This window comes from Felis catus, chromosome B1 (assembly GCF_018350175.1).
Source record: "Felis catus isolate Fca126 chromosome B1, F.catus_Fca126_mat1.0, whole genome shotgun sequence".
Taxonomy (NCBI): domain Eukaryota; kingdom Metazoa; phylum Chordata; class Mammalia; order Carnivora; family Felidae; genus Felis; species Felis catus.
The window spans coordinates 110,953,285-110,972,821 of record NC_058371.1 but is presented as its reverse complement, the minus strand read 5'-3'; the positions used below and the strand labels follow the sequence as shown (position 1 = coordinate 110,972,821).

The 19,537-nt window shown below is 40.1% G+C and overlaps 3 protein-coding genes across 10 annotated transcripts in view; 2 read left to right on the top strand and 1 right to left on the bottom strand.

Annotated features, from left to right (window-relative positions):
• The window catches only part of AP1AR (adaptor related protein complex 1 associated regulatory protein), a 40,202-nt gene extending 35,903 nt beyond the window's left edge, over positions 1–4,299 (top strand). For both annotated transcript variants that reach the window (XM_019829078.3, XM_011281713.4), the window contains 2 exons: positions 843–971; positions 2,391–4,299. In XM_019829078.3, coding sequence (XP_019684637.1) covers positions 843–971; positions 2,391–2,656 — 395 coding nt within the window. In that variant the 3' untranslated portion in view covers positions 2,657–4,299. The remainder of the gene's footprint in view (positions 1–842; positions 972–2,390) is intronic.
• Positions 4,300–6,900: 2,601 nt separating this feature from the next.
• Positions 6,901–16,380, bottom strand: TIFA (TRAF interacting protein with forkhead associated domain). Of its 4 annotated transcripts, XM_019829075.3 has the most exons (3): positions 15,080–15,271; positions 12,596–12,690; positions 6,901–8,130 (listed from the first exon to the last, which is right to left on the bottom strand). In XM_019829075.3, the coding sequence occupies exon 3, from the start codon at positions 8,104–8,106 to the stop codon at positions 7,549–7,551; it is 558 nt and encodes a 185-aa protein (XP_019684634.1). In that variant the 5' UTR covers positions 8,107–8,130; positions 12,596–12,690; positions 15,080–15,271; the 3' UTR covers positions 6,901–7,548. The 4 variants fall into 4 exon arrangements, with proteins under 4 accessions (XP_019684634.1, XP_019684636.1, XP_044911941.1 ...); XM_019829077.3 differs by lacking the exons at positions 12,596–12,690; positions 15,080–15,271 and adding an exon at positions 16,258–16,380; XM_045056006.1 differs by lacking the exons at positions 12,596–12,690; positions 15,080–15,271 and adding an exon at positions 15,372–15,506.
• ALPK1 (alpha kinase 1) overlaps positions 16,220–19,537 on the top strand; it is a 137,615-nt gene continuing 134,297 nt past the window's right edge. The window contains exon 1 of one of the 4 annotated variants that reach the window (XM_045055997.1): positions 16,220–16,358. The gene's annotated coding sequence lies outside the window, so the exon portion shown is untranslated. Of the gene's footprint in view, positions 16,359–16,475; positions 16,626–19,537 lie in introns of those variants that run through there. The other 3 variants (XM_045055999.1, XM_045055998.1, XM_019829072.2) reach the window with 3 other exon arrangements.

Here is a 19,537-nt window from a genome sequence, read left to right as displayed (position 1 = left end):
TTCAAAAGTTGGAACCCCAAAAGCAGTTCCTCTTGAAAACATGGACAGATTTTCATTTTTATTTGTTAATTTATTTTTTTGTCCCTCTTTATAATTGGCTATTAAAAATATTACCTAGAGTTTATTGTATTGGAAAAGTTTATATAATTCATTTATTTATTTATTTTAACGTTTATTTTTTTTTATTTATTTTTTATTTTTTTTTTAAACGTTTATTTATTTTTGAGACAGAGACAGAGCATGAACAGGGGAGGAGCAGAGAGAGAGGGAGACACAGAATCTGAAACAAGCTCCAGGCTCTGAGCTGTCAGCACAGAGCCCGACGCGGGGCTCGAACTCACGGCCTGTGAGATCATGACCTGAGCCGAAGTCAGACACTTAACCTACCAAGCCACCCAGGCACCCCTATGTTTATTTATTTTTGACACAGAGAGAGACAGAGCATGAATGGGGGAGGGTCAGAGAGAGGGAGACACAGAATCTGAAACAGGCTCCAGGCTCTGAGCTGTCAGCACAGAGCCCCACGCAGGGCTCGAATTCACGGACCGCCGAGATCATGACCTGAGCTGAAGTCCGCCGCTCAACCGACTGAGCCACCCAGGCGCCCCTATATAATTCATTTAAATTTGCATGTTTATCACACTACATGGTAAAAAAATAAAAAGAAAGAAAGGGGAAAAGCCTTATATTGTTCCCAATAGAAACTTAACCAATGTGATGATTTCAATAATTGTTTCTTATGATGTTAAAAGTAATAATACTTGGAGAAAGGTAATATTACAAAATAAATGGTTGTGATAAAAGAATATAAATGACCACATTATATTTAATGTATATTCTAGGACTCTCATCAGATGCCACAGTTTTGACACCAAATACAGAAAGCAGTTGTGATTTAATGACCAAAACTAAATCAACCAGTGGAAATGATGACAGCACTTCCCTAGATCTAGAGTGGGAAGATGAAGAAGGTATTTTATATTCACAATTATACCTGAAAATTTTAATCTGTGTTAATTTATAGAAATCTACTTGGTATTTTACTTTAAACTGAAATGAGTGCAAGACCATGAAAAATCAGTATAAAAATTTCTTAGTATCTTACTATATTAGTGATTATCATCTGTTGATAAATGGGTTAGAAAGTTACTTAATTCTCAGTGTTTCTTGCACTTTAGAAAATAAATGTTAATGAACCTATAGTACTTAATAAGAAGAATTACTGCCCCCTTGTGGTCTACGTAAAGCCAAAATTTTATTATCTTTTGGTTCATTATAAATGGTAGGGGTTTTTTTGTGTAGTTCAAAAGCTGTAAGTAACATGGACATGAGTTTGAATTTTAGCTGGTATGTTTTCCTAGCTCTAGTACTTTCAGGAGATTTCTTAATCTCTTTACAGCTTCAGTTTGTTCATCATAAAAAGGGAATAATAAACCTACTTTAAAGAATGACTATTCACCATTGTATACACAGGTCTAAAATGCCTGGCACAAAATAAATAAATGAAATGAAATGAAATGAAATGAAATGAAATGAAATGAAATGAAATGAAATGAAATGAGGCACACAATGAGCAGTCCATAAATATTTGAACAAATGAACATATGAATGTTGTGAGGATGAAATAAAATGTATATAAAATACCCACTACAGAGTATAGCACATAGTAAGTACTCAAAATTGTAGCTAAAACATGGGAGGCTTTTAAAGGCTATTTCACTGAATAAGGCTCAAGTTTTCATTTTCATTTTCATTTTCATTTTAGGAACTAGGTAATCCACAAAAAGGAAGAACCAATTATAGAATGTAGGACTTTAGAAGAATAGTAAGCATTAAGTATTTTATAGAATTTTGAGATGCAATGGACCTTAGTCCTCTAGTCAAGCCATTTCTTTTATCAAGAAACAAACAAAGATACAAGGGACTTGAATAACTTTACCAAAGATTGCTTTAACTTACTTAATTAAGTCGTCTTCTCAGCTAAACACTTTCCACAGTCCTGTACTTCTGTTATTTTGTATCTGGGTCCCAAGCAGCAGACTTTAAATTTATTTTTATTGTAGCATCTTTTTAAGTTTGATTTACAGCCTGTGAGGTCTTTCAATTCCAGAGTCTGTCATCCACACTGTATGCTAATCAGATTTGTAGATAATATGACTTTTGAGGTTATTATTCTAGTCATTAACACAGTTAGTTACTAAACTAGGCCAGGTAGGAGAGAGAGCCAACTAGAAACCTTTCCTTAACAAGGCCTCCATAGGACTGACTCTTGAAGTTAATTAACAAACCAAGTCTGATTGTTAAATAAAAACTGTATTACTAACTGGTAAGTCTTTTGACACAGCTTCTTAAATTTTCACTGAGATTTGTAACAACTCTCCAAATAATAGGAATGAATCGCATGCTTCCGATGAGAGAGCGTTCCAAAACGGAGGAAGACATTCTCCGAGCAGCACTTAAGTACAGCAGCAAGAAGACTGGAAGTAACCCTACATCAGCCTCTGAGGATTCCAACGGGCTGGAGTGGGAGAATGATTTTGTTAGTGCCGAAATGGACGGCAATGGCAATTCTGAGTATTCTGGATTTGTAAATCCTGTATTAGAACTGTCTGATTCTGGCATAAAGCAGTCTGATGCAGATCAACAGAAACGATAGGGTAAAATCGTGTGACCCGGTTTATCAGTTGTGACCAAATTTTAAAAACCAACTAGAATGTATAGATGGTTGTGCTGAGCCGTTTTGTAAGAGGGAGATAAGAAACCATGTTGTAAATGCTTATTAGAAAGGAATAGAAATGATAGGCTATATCTGAGTTGCTTCAGAATTAAGTGCAATTTCATCATCTGCCTTCTGCTTTTCAAAAACAATTTAATGGTTCTGTCGTTATTAGATTTATTTTAACTCATCTTTATAGCATTCCTGTTTACTATTTGTAGATTTTCACTTTTAAAAATAGTTTCATTAATTTTACTTTGAATGCTTCTCAAACCTATTTCAGTAGGTCTCTGTGAAAATATTAGGGCATTTTGTGTTAATTCTCAGCAGATGTGAAGGGAGCATGAGGAGGGACTGCCAGATCAGATATGTAATAGTGTTCCCGTTTCCAGCATTATTTACTCCTATGACTTACTTAAATTTTATTATCTAATAGTAAGCACAATTGAGTAGATGACCCTAAGGAAATGCTGAAGTATCCGTTTCTTTCTACACTTACTGCATATCCTAGTATAATAATGTTGATTCAGTCTGAACAAAGGATAATATGTTACAATAAACTCTCAGAGTTTGGACACTTGAAGCTGGTAATCAAAAATAATATTGAAGAAGAAATATATATTTAGGTTTTTCTCTTCCTTTTACATGCTGCCAGTATAAATGAATATTGACTTTAAGTTAATTGATATATTGAATTTCTAAGTGTCATTTTTTAAAAATTCTATATTTCCAATGAATGGTCTTAGAAAGATTTTACACAGGACATATTCTCTGTGCATGATTTATTAAGAAAGGAAAACCTAAAAAGGCAATACGGGTATTTCAAAGTAAAACCCTTTCTGGTGTGAAAGGATCCATTGATTTTATTAAGCTTTCCTTTGCCTTGTAATACAAGGTGCTTTAATGGGATGGAACTAAGCATATCAGTATATAAAAATGCATTTTGTTTTATGCATTGAGCTCTTCTTTTCCCCAAAGTTTATGTATCAACTTGAAAGGCCAAGGATATAAGCACTCCCTAATTGCTTGTCTTAATTTTGCTGAGGATTGAGTATGATTTTAGTAAGCAGACTGTTTTCTGATTTTTCCTTGGTGTTTTTTTTTTTTTTTCCTTGCAGCAATGACAGTGCATGTTCTCAAAAATATAGGAAGGTCCAGATATAAATAGTAACTTAAAGTTCTTGCTGTACTTAAAACAAAATCATGTGGCCCTTTCAATATTTGAACTGCTAGGCAATGACATCTATAGTTTCATCTTTTTTAATCTCATAGAAATAAATATGATACTTTAAATATGTAAATATATTAGGTAATGCTGTTATTTATGATTGTCTGAACATAATTTAAGTTGTAGCTTTGTCACTGGAAATATTTTAAAAGTAATCTATATTCACATTGCCTGTGTTACGCTTTTTAAAGTTTGTATACATCAGATGTATATTTTTGGTTTGGCATAAGCTACTATTGTAATTTTTCTTGGCATTTTGTTCATAAAAAATTTTTTGAAGGAATGGTAACTTCTCAAGGATTGTGAATAAACACATTTTTACATTTAAAAATAATAAATTATTTGATTATTACTAGGTTTACTCTATAAAAATGCAATAATTCCGACTCCTAGGGCATAATTATTTTACTAAATCTGCTGTGAAGACAAAAAGGAGTGAATTAGGAAAGCAGGGTGGAACTAAATTTTAAAATGTTTGTTTTAACTGCTAAGAAGAAGATATAAATTTTCTTGTTTTATATATTTATAAAAAACACTAGAAATAGCATTTATTTATTCAGCAGATATTAGAGAATCTGTGTCTGATAGGGTATTCGGGATATCGTGGTAAAAAGACATAAAATGTCCAAGCTCTTTTGCCTACATTCTGATGAGAGAGACAAGACAGTAACAAGTAAACATCTAAACAAGAAAACCACAGATCACAATTAGGAAACATACAAGACGAGAGGATGCAGGATAGCTGGAGACGAGCGGATTACTTTTGGTAGGTCAAGCGGGCCTTCTCTGAGGAGAGGACATTTGAGCTGAGACCTAATTGCTGAGCAGGAACCAGCCCATGTAAAAAGCCTGGTGACACAGGTTATAAGCAAAAGGAACAGCAAATATAAAGTTCCTGAGGTGAAGGAGAATGTTTGGTATGTTCTGAGAATGAAAAGACCACTGGGACTGAAGCATTGTGAGGTAGAGTAATATGAGATGATATCTGAGGGGTATTTAGGGCCAGATCATGTAAGGCCTTATAGACTGTGGTTAAGAATTCATTTTATTTGATGTATAAAGCCACTGACTTTTTGTAAGCTAGAGCGTAGAGTGATCAGAGTTGCATTTTTGAAAAATTCCTCTAGCTGCAGTATAGAGAATGGGTTATAAGAGGGCAAGAGTGATACTTGCAATGGGACATGGTGTGACTTGGGTTGATAATGATGATACCAATGCAGAGCTGATAAACTTTAGAGGAAGAATTAACAAGATTTTCTAATGGGTTAGATATGGGGACAAAAAGGGAGTGGAATCCAAGATAACTGTAGGATAATGCTTCCAGCACGGTGACCTGGTGACCTTGCTAACTGCATATCTACCTAGCAACACTCAACCCCAGTCCAGCCTGTCTTGACAAAGCCCTATGATCCTTCCTGGAACATGGCAAGATAGGCAGTCTTAGAGGAGCTGTGACAAAGCCATTTATCATCTGCTTCCCTGTCTTGCAGAAGGCCGCGATGAGGCAATTTCTCACCCAACTCCTTGGTTCTAGTGAAGCATGGGATTTCCACCCCACCCCCATTCACTACAGATGTAGGCTAATAAAACTGTTTGGCTGGAGTTCATTAGAGACGGCTTTTTCAACAACAGAGCTACCCTCCATTTATGTGTCATTTAGCCTCTGGGGTCCAGTGTCCTACGGACATCCATAGGGACCAGGGATGGGGGACACTGACTCCATGCTGATCTTCCTTTTGCTATCTGTGTAAGTAATAGAGTAAGTCTATTTGAGCTCATTGTCTCCCTGCTGGCTAAATCTATGGAAGTGTGACAGCCAACCTAAGAGCTTCAACTATGCTTGTCAATAGTTTTTTGGTTTCTAACTTAATGAATGCAGTGGCAGGAACAGATTTAGGAAGGTGGAGGAAATTAAGAGTTCTGTTTTGGAAAATTAAATTTGAGATGTTTATGAGAAATCTGAATGAAGGTCTCAAGAAGGTGATGGGATATATGTCTGCAGCTCAGAGAAGAAGAGGTCAAGGTACAAGTTTAGGAGTCATTAGTAGGTAAATGGTATTTGAAGTCATTACACTAGGTAAGATCACCCTGGGGAAGCATATAGGCAGAGAAGCCCAACTATTGATATTTAGAGAACAGGGGTAGAAAAACAGCCATCAGAAGCAAACACAAGAATACAGGAAACCAAAGAATGTGGTGTCACAGGAACTACTAGTGGCCGTGTGCCACCATGTGAAGTGAGGAAGACGAGAATTGGAGCCAATAGGCACTGAGGGGCAGATGGTGGTGACTTAATCCCCAGCCACAGCCTCCTCTGCCTGAGGCCTACAGCACCCCTCCCTTACAGCAAGCAGTCTAAGAACAGTTCTGTCTTCAGAAAGAATTTCAAAAAAATTTCAAACGTTTCAAAAAAATGTTTAGAATTAAACTTAGACCTTGTTTTTGGAGAGAGAGAGAAAAAGAGAGAATGGAGGAGGGGCAAAGGGTGAGAGAATTTTAAAGAGGCTCCACACTCAGTGCAGAGCCCAACACGGGGCTCAACCTCGTGACCGTGATAATCTTGACCTTGAAATTAAGATCAGATGCTTAACCGAGGAATCGGTTAGGTGCCCCTAAACTTCAACTTTATTATGTGCATGGATGCTGTTAAAATTTTGAATTCATGCAATTTAAAAGTGTGTAGTAGAGGCGCCTGGGTGGCTCAGTCGGTTGAGCACCCAACTTCAGGTCAGGTCATGATCTCGCGGTTTGTGAGTTCGAGCCCCACTTCGGGCTCTGTGCTGACAGCTCAGAGCCTGGAGCCTGCTTCAGATTCTGTGTCTCCCTCTCTCTCTGCCCCTCCCCAGCTCATGCTCAGTCTCTCTCTCTCAATAATGAATAAATGTTAAAAAAAAAATTTTTTTTAAGTGTGTAGTGCATAAAAATCAATGTAATATTTGGTAAGAAAACAAAAAAATTCTAAACATAGCAATGGTTTATTAAAATGTCTAAAATATTGGTTTTAGATACTGAATATAGATATGGAGAACTACTTTTGGAAATAAACACCACAATTCTACAAAAAGGAAATCATAGAAAAGGTATTATTGCTCAAATAAGGCTTCCTATAATAAAACCACAATGACGCATAGACACTGCTCCAAAACACATCATGCTGTGTTGCAGTACTCTAGCACTGCAAGTACCAACAGGCTATACCACCAGGAGCAACTCAACCATGGCCTTGACATTGAAAACAAAGAGCCGCTTGTGAAATAATATGACCAAACAAAGAGGTGGTTCCTTGCAAAACATAGGGCTAAAATCAAGCGTAAAAAGAAAATAATATAACTATTTTGAGAACACTATTCCTTCATCACCAAGGATGCTTTTTGTACATTAATGTTCACAGAGGTACACTTAAATACACTTAAGAATTCTTCATACATCTAGGAATGCAACAAACGACTAAATCAATGACTAATACAATTTAGACTTCAAAATGATAAGAAGAGATCCCAAATCTGATAACAGATAACAGTAATATACTAATAAACTGTGAAATATCTATAAAACGTCTACAGATTTCTTCATCCTTCACAATTCTCCTCTTAGCCCTCTGTGTTCACAATTCATTTTCATCCATTTCTGTAGGAAAAGTGTTTTGGGTAGAACAGGATGAGTAACAGCCATCCTCAGGTATGGGCTTCTGTAGTGGCCAGTTGTTTTCTTGCAAGAGTGATGTTGGAGACAAAATAAATTGAGTCTCAAAAAATTCTAATGACTCTCCATCTTCCTTCTCTATCAGGAGTTGATAGTCACCAAATCTGACCATGCACTTGTCAGGCAGGTCTATTTTATTTAAGTAGCACAGCTCCTTGTTGTCCACAAGCAGACTGGTCTTCTTACTCATATTTTTTATTTCAAAAGAGAGAACTGAACTATCAAACTTTTTAAACAGCTGCAGAGAAAACTGAACTCGGGAAACTTGTTTGTCCTGAAAGGTATAATGACAGATATTGGAATTTCGGCCAAATTTCACCACTTCACTGGAGGGAAGTTTTTCTCGGTTATAAAACCTTATGGATTGGAATATTCCACTTTGCAGCTGGACAGGATGGTAAACAGTTATCTGGAGACAAGTTATTGTCTCTTCCGTGTCAGCATCTTCAAAATTGGACATGACGTGTCTCAGAATCTGACCTGCCTGCAACAATCAAAACAGCATGTTAGTTCACTCCTATACTTCAGGCATTGATATCTTTAATTCTAATATTTTGATGAAAATCTTCTGATAGGTCATTTATTTAGACTTTAAATTAAGAAGACAATACAGGGGCACCTGGGTGGCTTAGTCAGTTAAGCGTCTGACTTTGGCTCAGGTCTCTATCTCAAGGCACGTGAGTTCGAGCCCACATCAGGCTCCACACTGATGGTTCAGAAATGTTTGGGATTCTCTCTCTCTTTTCCTCTCTCTCTGCCCCTTCTGTGCACTATCTCTCTCTCTCTCTCAAAATAAATAAATAAACCAAAAAAAAAAAAAAAAAAGGGAAGATGAATACATAGAATACTTTCAATTATCTAGCACAAATGTGAAAATTTTCACCAAGCCCCATGAGATCTGGTGTATTACTTTTTCTATCTCTATTTTTCATTTCTAGTTTGACAACAAGACCATACATACAGTCTAGACAATAACAAGGAATGCCTGCTGATAATAAAGTGATTTGGCAGGAGCAAAAAAGAAACTTCAGTTCCTTTCTCACTTAAATAGAATGACTTGGGGGGCGCCTGGGTGGCGCAGTCGGTTAAGCGTCCGACTTCAGCCAGGTCACGATCTCGCGGTCCGTGAGTTCGAGCCCCGCGTCGGGCTCTGGGCTGATGGCTCAGAGCCTGGAGCCTGTTTCTGATTCTGTGTCTCCCTCTCTCTCTGCCCCTCCCCCATTCATGCTCTGTCTCTCTCTGTCCCAAAAATAAATAAACGTAGGAAAAAAAATTAAAAAAAAAAAATAGAATGACTTGGGCTCAGAGAAAATATGACAGCTGTACATTAAAATTGGGAATAAATAATCCCTTTGCTTTAAATGCCTTCGGAGAATATACACATAAAGAAAACCTACAGTTTATTAACGAAATTATAATTAGATGTATTATGAATTGTAAAACCTGATTAAAGAAATTTAAAAGTTATGAACAAATAATTCCAACATTTATCCCTTAACATCGTCACTTAGATTTCTAGTAGGAAAAGGGTTAAATACAATAAATGCTTAGCAAAGATATGGAAGCAATCTAAGTATCCATCAATAGATTAATGGGTAAAGAAGATGTGGTATACACACACACACACACACACACACACACACACACAGAATATTATGCAGCCATAAACATGGATGAGATCATGCCATCTGTGACAACTAGAATGAACCCAAAAGGTATTATACTAAATTAAATAAGTCAGACTGAGAAAGACAAATGCCATATGATTACACTCATATGTGAATCTAAAAACCAATGAATGAACAAACAAAAAGTAGAATAAGACCTGCAAATACAGAGAACAAACTGATGGTTTCCAGAGGAAAGAAAGTAGGGGGATGGGCAAAATGAATGAAGGAGAGAGGGAGATATAGGCTTCCAGTTACAAAATGAGTAAGTCACAGGGATAAAAGGCACAGCATAGAGAATATAGTCAATGATACTGTAATAGTATTGTGACAGATGGTAGCTATGTGGTAAGCATTAAGTACAGAGAAGCTGAATCACCATGTTGTACACCTGAAACTAATGTAATGTTGTAGGTCAACTATACTCAGGGGCACCTGGGTGGCTCAGTGAGTTAAGCCTCTGACTTTGGCTCAGGTCTTGATCTCACAATTTGTGAGTTCAAGCCTCGTGTCAGGCTCTGTGCTGATAGCTCAGAGCCTGGAGTCGGCTTCAGATTCTGTGTCTCCCTCTCTCTCTGCCCCTCCCCCGCTCATGCTTTCTCTCTCTCTCTCTCTCTCTCTCTCTCTCTCTCTCTCTCTCTCTCTCTCTCAAAAATAAACACTAAAAAAACAGTGAATCCTTTAAAAGTTTATTTTATTTTATAATTTTAAAATTAGACATTACATACTTTAAAAAAATCTCCACAAGTTAGTTCTAAATATCATAGTCTGTACTCCTCCTGGAATTATTTATTTCTGTCAATGGTTCCTAATGACTGGACAAACTGACATTAACCACAATATAACTGCCATTAAGAGTTAAGGGTGTCCCTCGAGAGCTCTTGGCCCCACAGTGCCCTCCACCTACATTTGCCTTTAATAATCAGTACAATAAAGTAGCATAACAGAATAGAACTAATTGCCAAAATCTTTGAGAGATTATTCTCACACAGAACTGCCATTTTAAAGCTAATTTATTTTAAAAGGATTGCATGCACATGATTAAAAAATTGGCACAGTAAAAAATAATATTTTAAAGAGAGTATCTTCCCTCCACCTTAGTCCTTTGTTTCCTTTTCTAGAGCCAACCACTGTAAAAGTTGCTTTTATCCTTACAGAAATGTTCTTTACACAAGCAGCTTAACTATGTGTATGCTCAGACACAAACACCTATATTTCTACACATAAGAGAAAACATTTTCTTACACAAACAGGAACATACTGTATCTAGTTCTAAACCTTGCATTCTTAAATTAATAATACAAATGGGTGATTTGTTTCTATATCCACACATGTAAATATATCTTACATTTGAACAGCTACACAGAATTCCTTTAAACTAGTGTGGCGATAAATTATACCAATAGAGGGGTGCCTGGGTGGCTCAGTCAGTTAAGCATCCGAATTCAGCTCAGGTCATGATCTCGTGGTCTGTGAGTTCAAGCCCCGTGTCGGGCTCTGTGCTGACAGCTTAGAGCCTGGAGCCTGCTTTGGATTCTGTGTCTCCCTCTCTCTCTGCCCCTCCCCAGCACTCGCTCACACGCTCTCTCTCTCTCTCAAAATTAAAAAAAAAAAAAAAATACCGAGAGAGTGATCCTGAGCACTTACTGCATTCCTTAAAAACTGTTTAGAGTTTGGGAATCAATAAGCTTGAGTGAAGTTGGTGTGTAGTTTTGTTTGCCATCTATATTAAATGTTGGTATCAGAATTATGCTGATTTAAAAAAAATGCTTTCCTTTTCTTTCTATGCTTGCTGCTATTTACTTTTAAAATACAATCTTTCCTCCTATTTTGCAAAGTTATGATGCTACAAATCAAAACTCTCAATTTATTCCATTTTTCAACAAACGATATAGCTAAGCAAAATTTCTTTTTTATTGATTTGGAAATATATCTTTATTTTATTTTATTTTTTTTAACATTTATTTATTATTGAAAGACAGAGAGACACAGAGCATGAGCAGGGGAGGGGCAGAGAGAGGGGGAGACACAGAATCCAAAGCAGGCTCCAGGCTCCGAGCTGTCAGCATAGAGCCTGATGTGAGGCTCGAACTCACAAACTGCGAGATCATGACCTGAGCCAAAGTCAGTCACCTAACCAACTGAGCCACCCAGGCACCCCTCTTTAATTTTAAATTTACTTTTTGTAATAGATTGTTTTTGGACATTATTACATCATATTGTATTACCCAAGTAGACAAGAGATGCCTAGCTATAAGCAGAAAAAGTGACCTGAACCCTGAAAATCATGGGTCAAAGATAGTAAAAATTACTATGAAACCAGTGTAGCGACAATTAACCAACAATGGGCAGAATTGGTTAACAGATCCTACACTGTGATTTGAAGATACTTTAATTATGATAATAAATTCTCATTATTCACAAAGCAGACAGCATTAAAAAGAATAATTATAACAAATCATTAGATGATGCAATTAGTTGTTGACAAGAAAACAATTAGCTGTTAACAAGCAAAAAAGATAAAAGGAAAAGCAAGAATCTGTCCATGATCTCAGTCTTGTCTAGGATACATTGCCCTCATTCTAGTTCATTCTCGGACGTTGGACAATAACAGTTCCAAAAGGAGAACTGTATTCAAAACCATTGATACAATCTTTTGGTAACACCCAAATTACACCCAAATTTTGGTGTGTGTGTGTGTGTGTGTGTGTGTGTGTGTGTGTGTGTTTATTTTAGAGAGTATGCGTGAACAAGTTGGAGAGAGGGGCAGAGAGAGCAAAAATCTTAGGCAGGCTCCACTCTCAGTGTGGAGCCTGATGCAGGGCTTGATCCCATGACCCTGAGATCATGACCTGAGCTGAAATCAAGAGTCAGATGCTCAAATGACTGAGCCACCCAGGTGCCCCTGTTTTGTGTTCTTTATATAACCTGTGAACTTAGAATTCATTCTTTTGAGCAAATGTGCCACCAAGAAAAGTTTGCCTCATACAAGCTCTTATTCCTAGTACTCAGGGTAGATCTATTATTCACTGCAAGGGAAAAAATACTGGCGTTCTGGTTTATCAAATCAGTGGCTACAAGTGTCTTGGTGTAGATCAATTCTCAGGGATCACAATTGTGACCCTTCAACAAACACTGAGATAGACTGTCTAATGTCAAATACTTGTTGCTCCTCCCTATCAGGCCAATCCCTACTGGTTCTGCTCCTTTAGAAAGATGAGACTTCCCACTCCACTGACAGCCATGTAATGAAACACGAATGGAAGTAACATAGAAGCTTACTTCCAAGCAGAAGCTTTAAAAGGCACTGTGGGGTTCCACCAGTCTTCTTTGCCTCTGCCACATCAGCAGTCCCCAAAAGCAGCTCAGCCTCCATTCTAGAGGCAAAGGCCAAAGATAGAGCCAAAAAGGACACAGAAGATGAGCAAGAAATCAAACCTTCTTTAAATCATTTGTTCTTGAATTCTAACATCACCTGGGCTGACATCACCTGGGCTGACCTATCTAATGAAGGTAAGAAGTGACTGACTACAAACCCTGACAGTTAATAGGGTTACTACTTACTGTTTATGCCCTTCACATGCCAGTTACACTGCTAGCCATTGAAATCTGCTTGAGATAAATTATCAAAGACAGAAGAACAATGAGCTTATATAGTATAACAGTGGTTACCTTTGGAGAGGGAAATGGGTTGGGGATGGAAAAAAGACTTCATTGCACACTCTGTGCCTTTGAAATTGTATACCATGTGCACTTAATATCTAACCAAACAGTTAACAAATATTTTCTTTACAAATTTACAAACCATCAAATTTTTGTGGAATTAAATGGAGGTGGAGATTACCTAAGTATTCAGTGGTAAATTGTGATATCTGACATCAAAAAGTTGTAAAAAAAAAAAAAAAAAAAAAAAAAAAAAAAAGAGTTTGCCTGGCTAGTTCAGTTGGTAGAGTATTGATTCCTCATCTCAGGGTCATAAGTTCAAGCCCCAAGTTGGGTGTAGAACTTACTTAAAAAAAAAAAAAGTTTGTAAAACACTGTGATGATGTCTGAAACACAGTAATATCTGTATTCACAAATGAACTACAATAAATGAATAAATAGAAATGAAAATGAGCCCTGCCATCAAGAACTTTATCACAGAAAGCATAATACAGAAGGCATGGGTGCTCCATTGTCAGAAGAAAAGTAAACCTCTCCCTTCCTAGGCACCAGGAAGTACACACTTACGGGGACTCAGAGCGGGCAAGAGAAAGGTTAGACTGAGGTTGGCTTCTGCTCCTCTCAGAGGAAATAGGGCAGATATGTGGAGAGGTGTTATGTGCAAAAAACATGCTCTCCATCCCTGCTCACACTCCCACCCCCTCTACCCTTCTCTCTCTCTCTCTCTCTCTCTCTCTCTCTCTCTGTCTCTCTGTCTCTCTTTCACACACACACACACACACCTCACCACACCACACCAACTACCCCTCCAAAAGCTGGGCAAAGCCAGTAAAGAGACATATGACCCTCAACCTTGCAAAAGGCTGTTTGGACCTCAACTGTTAAGAACAAAAAGATAGACAGATATTTTTGCTTAAAGGAGGAGCCAGGTGTCCAAACAGTTTAACAGAAAGTTTGGTGCTCCTGGGTGGTCATGCATGCCAAGAGGATTCTCATGCTTTAAGAGTTTGTTTTTTAGAGTAAGATTTACTGAAATAATGGAGTTTGTTCTGGGCAATGTGTTAAGGAAGGTATCCTTCTAAAATTTTTACTTTCATCCCTCCTCAACTCAATAGGATTATTAATAATCTCAAGACAAAGTATGTCTCTGCCTTGTTGCAAGTAGCCTTTGATCAAAGGCTTTTTCCCTGACCAACACCCAACACTGAGCTTATTAATAAGGAGGGAAGAGAAACTTGAAGCACAGCAAAAGGCACAGTAATCCTGCCGCCAAACCTCCCTCATGGGTCATCACCCCCGCAGTGTGGCTTTGAAGACATCTGTGAACAACAGTGTTCAGCAGAATCAATTTCTACTAAAGTAATAGGTTTGGCAAAGGAGTCGTGAATAGCAAAAAGAGCAAGAGAAAAACCTTAAGGAAAAACACTTTCTTTTCAGAGACCTTGTCTTCTTTCTCCCACTCAGCCTCACTAATCTGTACCCAATCAAATTTGCAGACTCCGCCTCCAAATTTGGTGGCTGTGGACAGCCGCTACGAGGTACAGCGTCTGTTCTGGCTTCCGGAGGATTGGGGAAATTCCTCCTTTCAACCTGAAAGCTAGGGAAAGTCCCAGAAAACAGCCGATTACTCTGTTTTCCTAATGAACCACTGAAGCAAGTAAGGCAGGTCCCGAAGAACCCTCAGCAGAGAACTCAGAGCCCCGGGGAGCCCGGGACCCCGCAGAAAGGTCTCCGCCAACGAGAGGGGAGGGGTTCACGCATAATTTCTCTATGAGCTACACTTGATAAATTCTTTTTTGTTTTCTGATGGGGGGGGGGAGGGGACCTTGCAAAGCACAGAAAAGTGTATTAAAAAAAAAAAATCCCATCTCCAGTATTTCCTTTTCAGTATTCCTCCTCGCATTTACAAACATCCCTGTGTCATAAAGCTGGGACCATGCCGTATATAATTAATTGAGCGTGCCCGTACGCTGAGCTGGGAGCAGCGGGTGTGACTTTCGACAGGGCACCCCGAAAGACTCCTTGACAAAGCCTCCCTCTTGGGGCGATAAACAGACCAGACACAGTCCCCACCTCACCCCCAGGCTACAGCCCGCCAAGTACCTTGGGGCCCGAGGGTCGGAAACCGTCCCAGAGCGGCTTCGCTTTCCCGGCTCCGCCGAAGACTAACGGAGGCCACCCCGCGGAGGTTCGAGTTGGGGGACGGTCACCGCCCACCGCCCACTGCCCGTAACCACACTGGGAGAGGGCGCCAGCCCGCCGCGCCGCAGCTGCGCTGGGAGGGAGGAGGCGGGGCCGAGCCGGGGGGAGGAGGGGCGCACACGCGGACGGCCCCGGATCCTCCCGCGCGCGCCTCCTCTGCTCCCGCTCCCCGCGAAGTGCGCCCGCTACCCACCTCCCCGAAGCCTTTACGGAGTCTCGACAGCAGGAGCCGGTTCCCAGCCTTGGCCCCCGCCCGCGCCCGCCTCCTCCTGTCTCCGCCGGACGACTGCGGCTGCTGACGCTACATCCAGACCAGAAGGCCAGCCCCCTCACCCCTTTTCGGAGTTCCCAGGACCGGTTTGAGGCTCCGTCCACTGGTGCGGACCGCACCTCCCGAAACGCGTTGGCCCCTCCAAAGAGGATGTGGCTAAGTGAGCTAGATTTTGAAAAGGGAAAAGAATCACTTCCCCATTAAAGGGCCACTCTCTCCAAGAGTTGGCCTCGGACGGGGTAGGGATAGGAGGAGAGTTGCACTAATTTACTAAACAAGACAGGTGAACGGCTTGTATTATCTCATTTAATCCTCACAGTCGGGAGACTAGGACCCCCTTACAGACGGATAAACTGCGCCCCTGCCAGTGGTTAAGTGTCACGTTGAGCAAGAGCAGAGACAGGATTTGAACCTGCCACAGAGCCCATAATCAACCTGCGGCTACCTGTGATGCCCTGACCTTACACGAGACCAGTCCAGGAGCTTCCTCTCCCACCCGGGGATCCACCAAAAGGGATCCCTCACTCAACATCCAGGCTCTGGCGTTGCACGACTAAAAGCTGATACATGATGCAAGGAAAAACACTTAACCTCCCACGAGTCCTTTATAGCCTTGGATGAATAAGATAATAGTTTTTTCCTGCCTCAGGGAAAAAGGTTTGGAAGGGAAAAAAGTGGAGAGAACCTGAAGACAATAGGTGTCTAGAGCGGGGTAGGAGTGAGACTCTATATAAGGAGTAAAAGACTGAGAAGAAAGGAGAGAAGACCAAGCTTGCAGTGACTGAGGAGGTCAGACTGGCCCACTTACTTCAGAGCTTGGGAATCTACCCACCAACTCGGGTAGGCGTCAGATGGAAGACGCTCCCCTGGATTCTGTCCTGGGCTTGCAGGAGAGTTGTTCCTTCGCAGGTCAGTTTCACTGGCAATAAAATGACGCTGATACTTGGAGCTTCCCCATCTGATAAAAGTTCTGAGAGGCGTTAAGTTTTGACGTCTCCGAGTTACGTATAATCAGGAACCATAAACACAGGGAAGGAAAAGTACAACTACAAATGTGGCAGATTCCTGTAAGGCTGCAATTTTGTTCGTTAATCATCAACATTTATTATTTCTTCTCTGAAGTGGAGATAGCCAGAGTATCTTCTTTCAGGTGAAGAACATTAGACCATGTGGACGGTAAGATATGCAATCTGACTATACCAATAAACATACACAGTAAAATATTTTATCAGAGTTTCTGATATTCACTCTTTAAAGTTAAGCAAGATTTGAAAATTCTGTGTAAGCTGCAAAGGACTAGTGTAGTAGATGTTATTAATAACACTAGTAAAGAAAATGCAACAACTGCTAAAATTTATGATGCTGAATATTATTTCGTTTTTCTGTTCCCTTTAAGTATTCCTAGGCTACCAGTTGAGGAAGAGATTAAGAGGAACCATTCAGGGGCGCCTGGGTGGCTCAGTCAGTTGGGTGCCTGACTTCGGCTTAGGTCATGATCTCACAGTTTGTGGGTTCAAGCCCCGCGTTGGGCTCTGTGCTGACAGCTTGGAGCCTGGAGCCTGCTTCAGATTCTGTGTCTCCCTCCCTCACTGCCCCTCCCCTGCTCATGCTCTGTCTCTCTCTCAAGAATACATAAACAAAAAAAAAAAGAGAGAGAGAGAGAAACCCTTCAGAGAAATGGATACCCCCAAAGTCCGGCTGGAATTGTTTATCAAGGCAAAACGGAAGAAAACAGTAGGCAGATATGTTATTGATATTTAAAAAAGAGGGATTTACTGTTTGAATTATCACTGATGAATCATTTAATGTGAAAATAACATAAAATGCCCACAATCTATTTTTCCATGAATAGAATATTAAAAATAGGTTTTAGATACTTTCACTACCCCCTAATTAAGCAGATGTACCTGAGCCTCTTGTATTTCATTTAAAACTAGAGGAAGCTAATTTATGGTAATACGATCACCCCTTATAGAAAAAAGAAAGTGTTGCTCGTTTGTGTTGCTTGCTGGGAATTGGGTTATATGATACGCACCTTCTGTCTGGTGCACTCTAAACCCCTTGGATACACACTCATCTAACTCTCCATTCCCAAGCTCAGATGCTCAGATTTGGGGTAACTCAGTTGTAACTCAGTTCGGGAGTGCCCCACCTCATGGTTGATGCTTTCTACCAACCTTTGAAAATACTCCGAATTACCTGAGATACCTCACTCAACTCTTTTTTCATTATTCTCTGAATGGAAGACAAGCAGAAACCCAAAGAGTTGGGACTGGAAGAAAGGAAAGCTAGCGTGGACTTCTCTTCCTCCTCCCTATTCTTGGAGTCAAGTGACTACAATTAAAATGAGCCACTTAGATTTATGTGGAGAGATCTGCCAGACACATTACTAATGGAAAAACCAAGTGCTAAACAAAAATGTTGCCATTTGTGGGGAAAAAAAAAACAAACCCTGTCTGTAAATGCATGAACTTTCTGCAAAGAAATCCGAGAAATAGAACTGATAATACTGATTAACCTGAGAAAAAGAAATTGGGAGAGAGAAGGCAGAAGGTCCACATGGGGAGATATTTTTTATTGTGCACTTTTTCATACTGTTTGGATTTTGTCTCATTTGCATGCATTGTGGTTACACACCAAAAAAAACCCCCAGCTTTTTAAAGAAGGGCCAAGTAAGAGAAGTCTCCCGAGAGACAGATTCAATGCTCTAATGCCTCAATATTTCTCATAAGGTGGAGGACTGCAATAGAATTCAGGCTCCCGAGAGAGTGGTCAGATGGTGAGGTAAAAATTAGAGCCCACAAAGGCAGGGCACCTGAGGGTGGAGGAAGGGGAGGAGTGGGCCTGATTAGGGCCATCTGCTCTGCCCCTCCCTGGAGGCAGTTGTGGGTAGTTCTGTGGTAAAGCAGAATTCTAAGATGGGCCCCAAGATTCCCACTCACTGGCGTACACAATTTATATAACCCCCTCCCCTTGAGTGTGGGCAGAACCTGTGAATATGATGGGCTGTCACCCCTATGACTAGGTTTCTAATCAGTTGTCTTCAAGTTAATCCAAAGGAAAATTATCTAGCTGGGCTGGACCTAATCACATGAATCCTTAAAAGGGATGGATCACTTTTAAGGAGCACAGAGACACATACCCCTGTTGGCCTGGAAGCAAATATCCAAGCCAGGAGCTGCCTATGGAGACCACATGGCAAGGAACTACAGGTGGTATCTAGGAGGTCAGAGTGGTCCCCAGCCAACAGCTAGCAAGAAAATGGGACCTCAGTCCTACAACTAGAATTCTACCAACAATCTGAGCCTTGAAGGAGACCCCAAGCATCAGATTAGATCTGCAGCATTCTCAATGATAATGTGCCCAGACTTCTGACTGATAGAAACATAGAAATAATAAATGAGTGCTGGGTTTTTTGTTTCTGTATATCATAGAACCTTTATTATTTTCCCCCCTCAATTCTTAAGTCTTATATAACATCCATGTTCTAAGTATGATACCATTTATAGACAGTTTTTAATGTTTATTGTTTTTTTTTTAATGTTTATTTATTTTTGAGAGAGAGAGAGAGACAGACTACAAGCAGGGAGGGGCAGAGAGAGAAGGAGACACAGAATCCAAAGCAGACTCCAGGCTCTGAGCTGTCAGCACAGAGCCCAACATGGGGCTTAAACCCACAGACTGTGAGATCATGACCTGAGCCGAAGTCAGGCACTTAACTGACCCAGGTGCCCCTAGACATTTGTCTATTTCATTTCATTTCATTCATTTCATTTCATTTCATTTCATTTCATTTCATTTCATTTCATTTCATTTCATTTCAAGAAAGAGAGTGAGTGTGTGAGCCCGGGAGAGGGGCAGAGGGAGAGAGACAGAGAGAGAGACAGAGAGAGAGAGAGAGAGAGAGAGAGAGAGAGAGAATCTTAAGCAGGCTCCACAAAGAGCCTGACACAGGGCTCCATCCCATGACCCTGGGATTGTGATCTGAGCCAAAATCAAGAGTCGGACACTCGGGGCGCCTGGGTGGCGCAGTCGGTTAAGCGTCCGACTTCAGCCAGGTCATGATCTCACGGTCCAGGAGTTCGAGC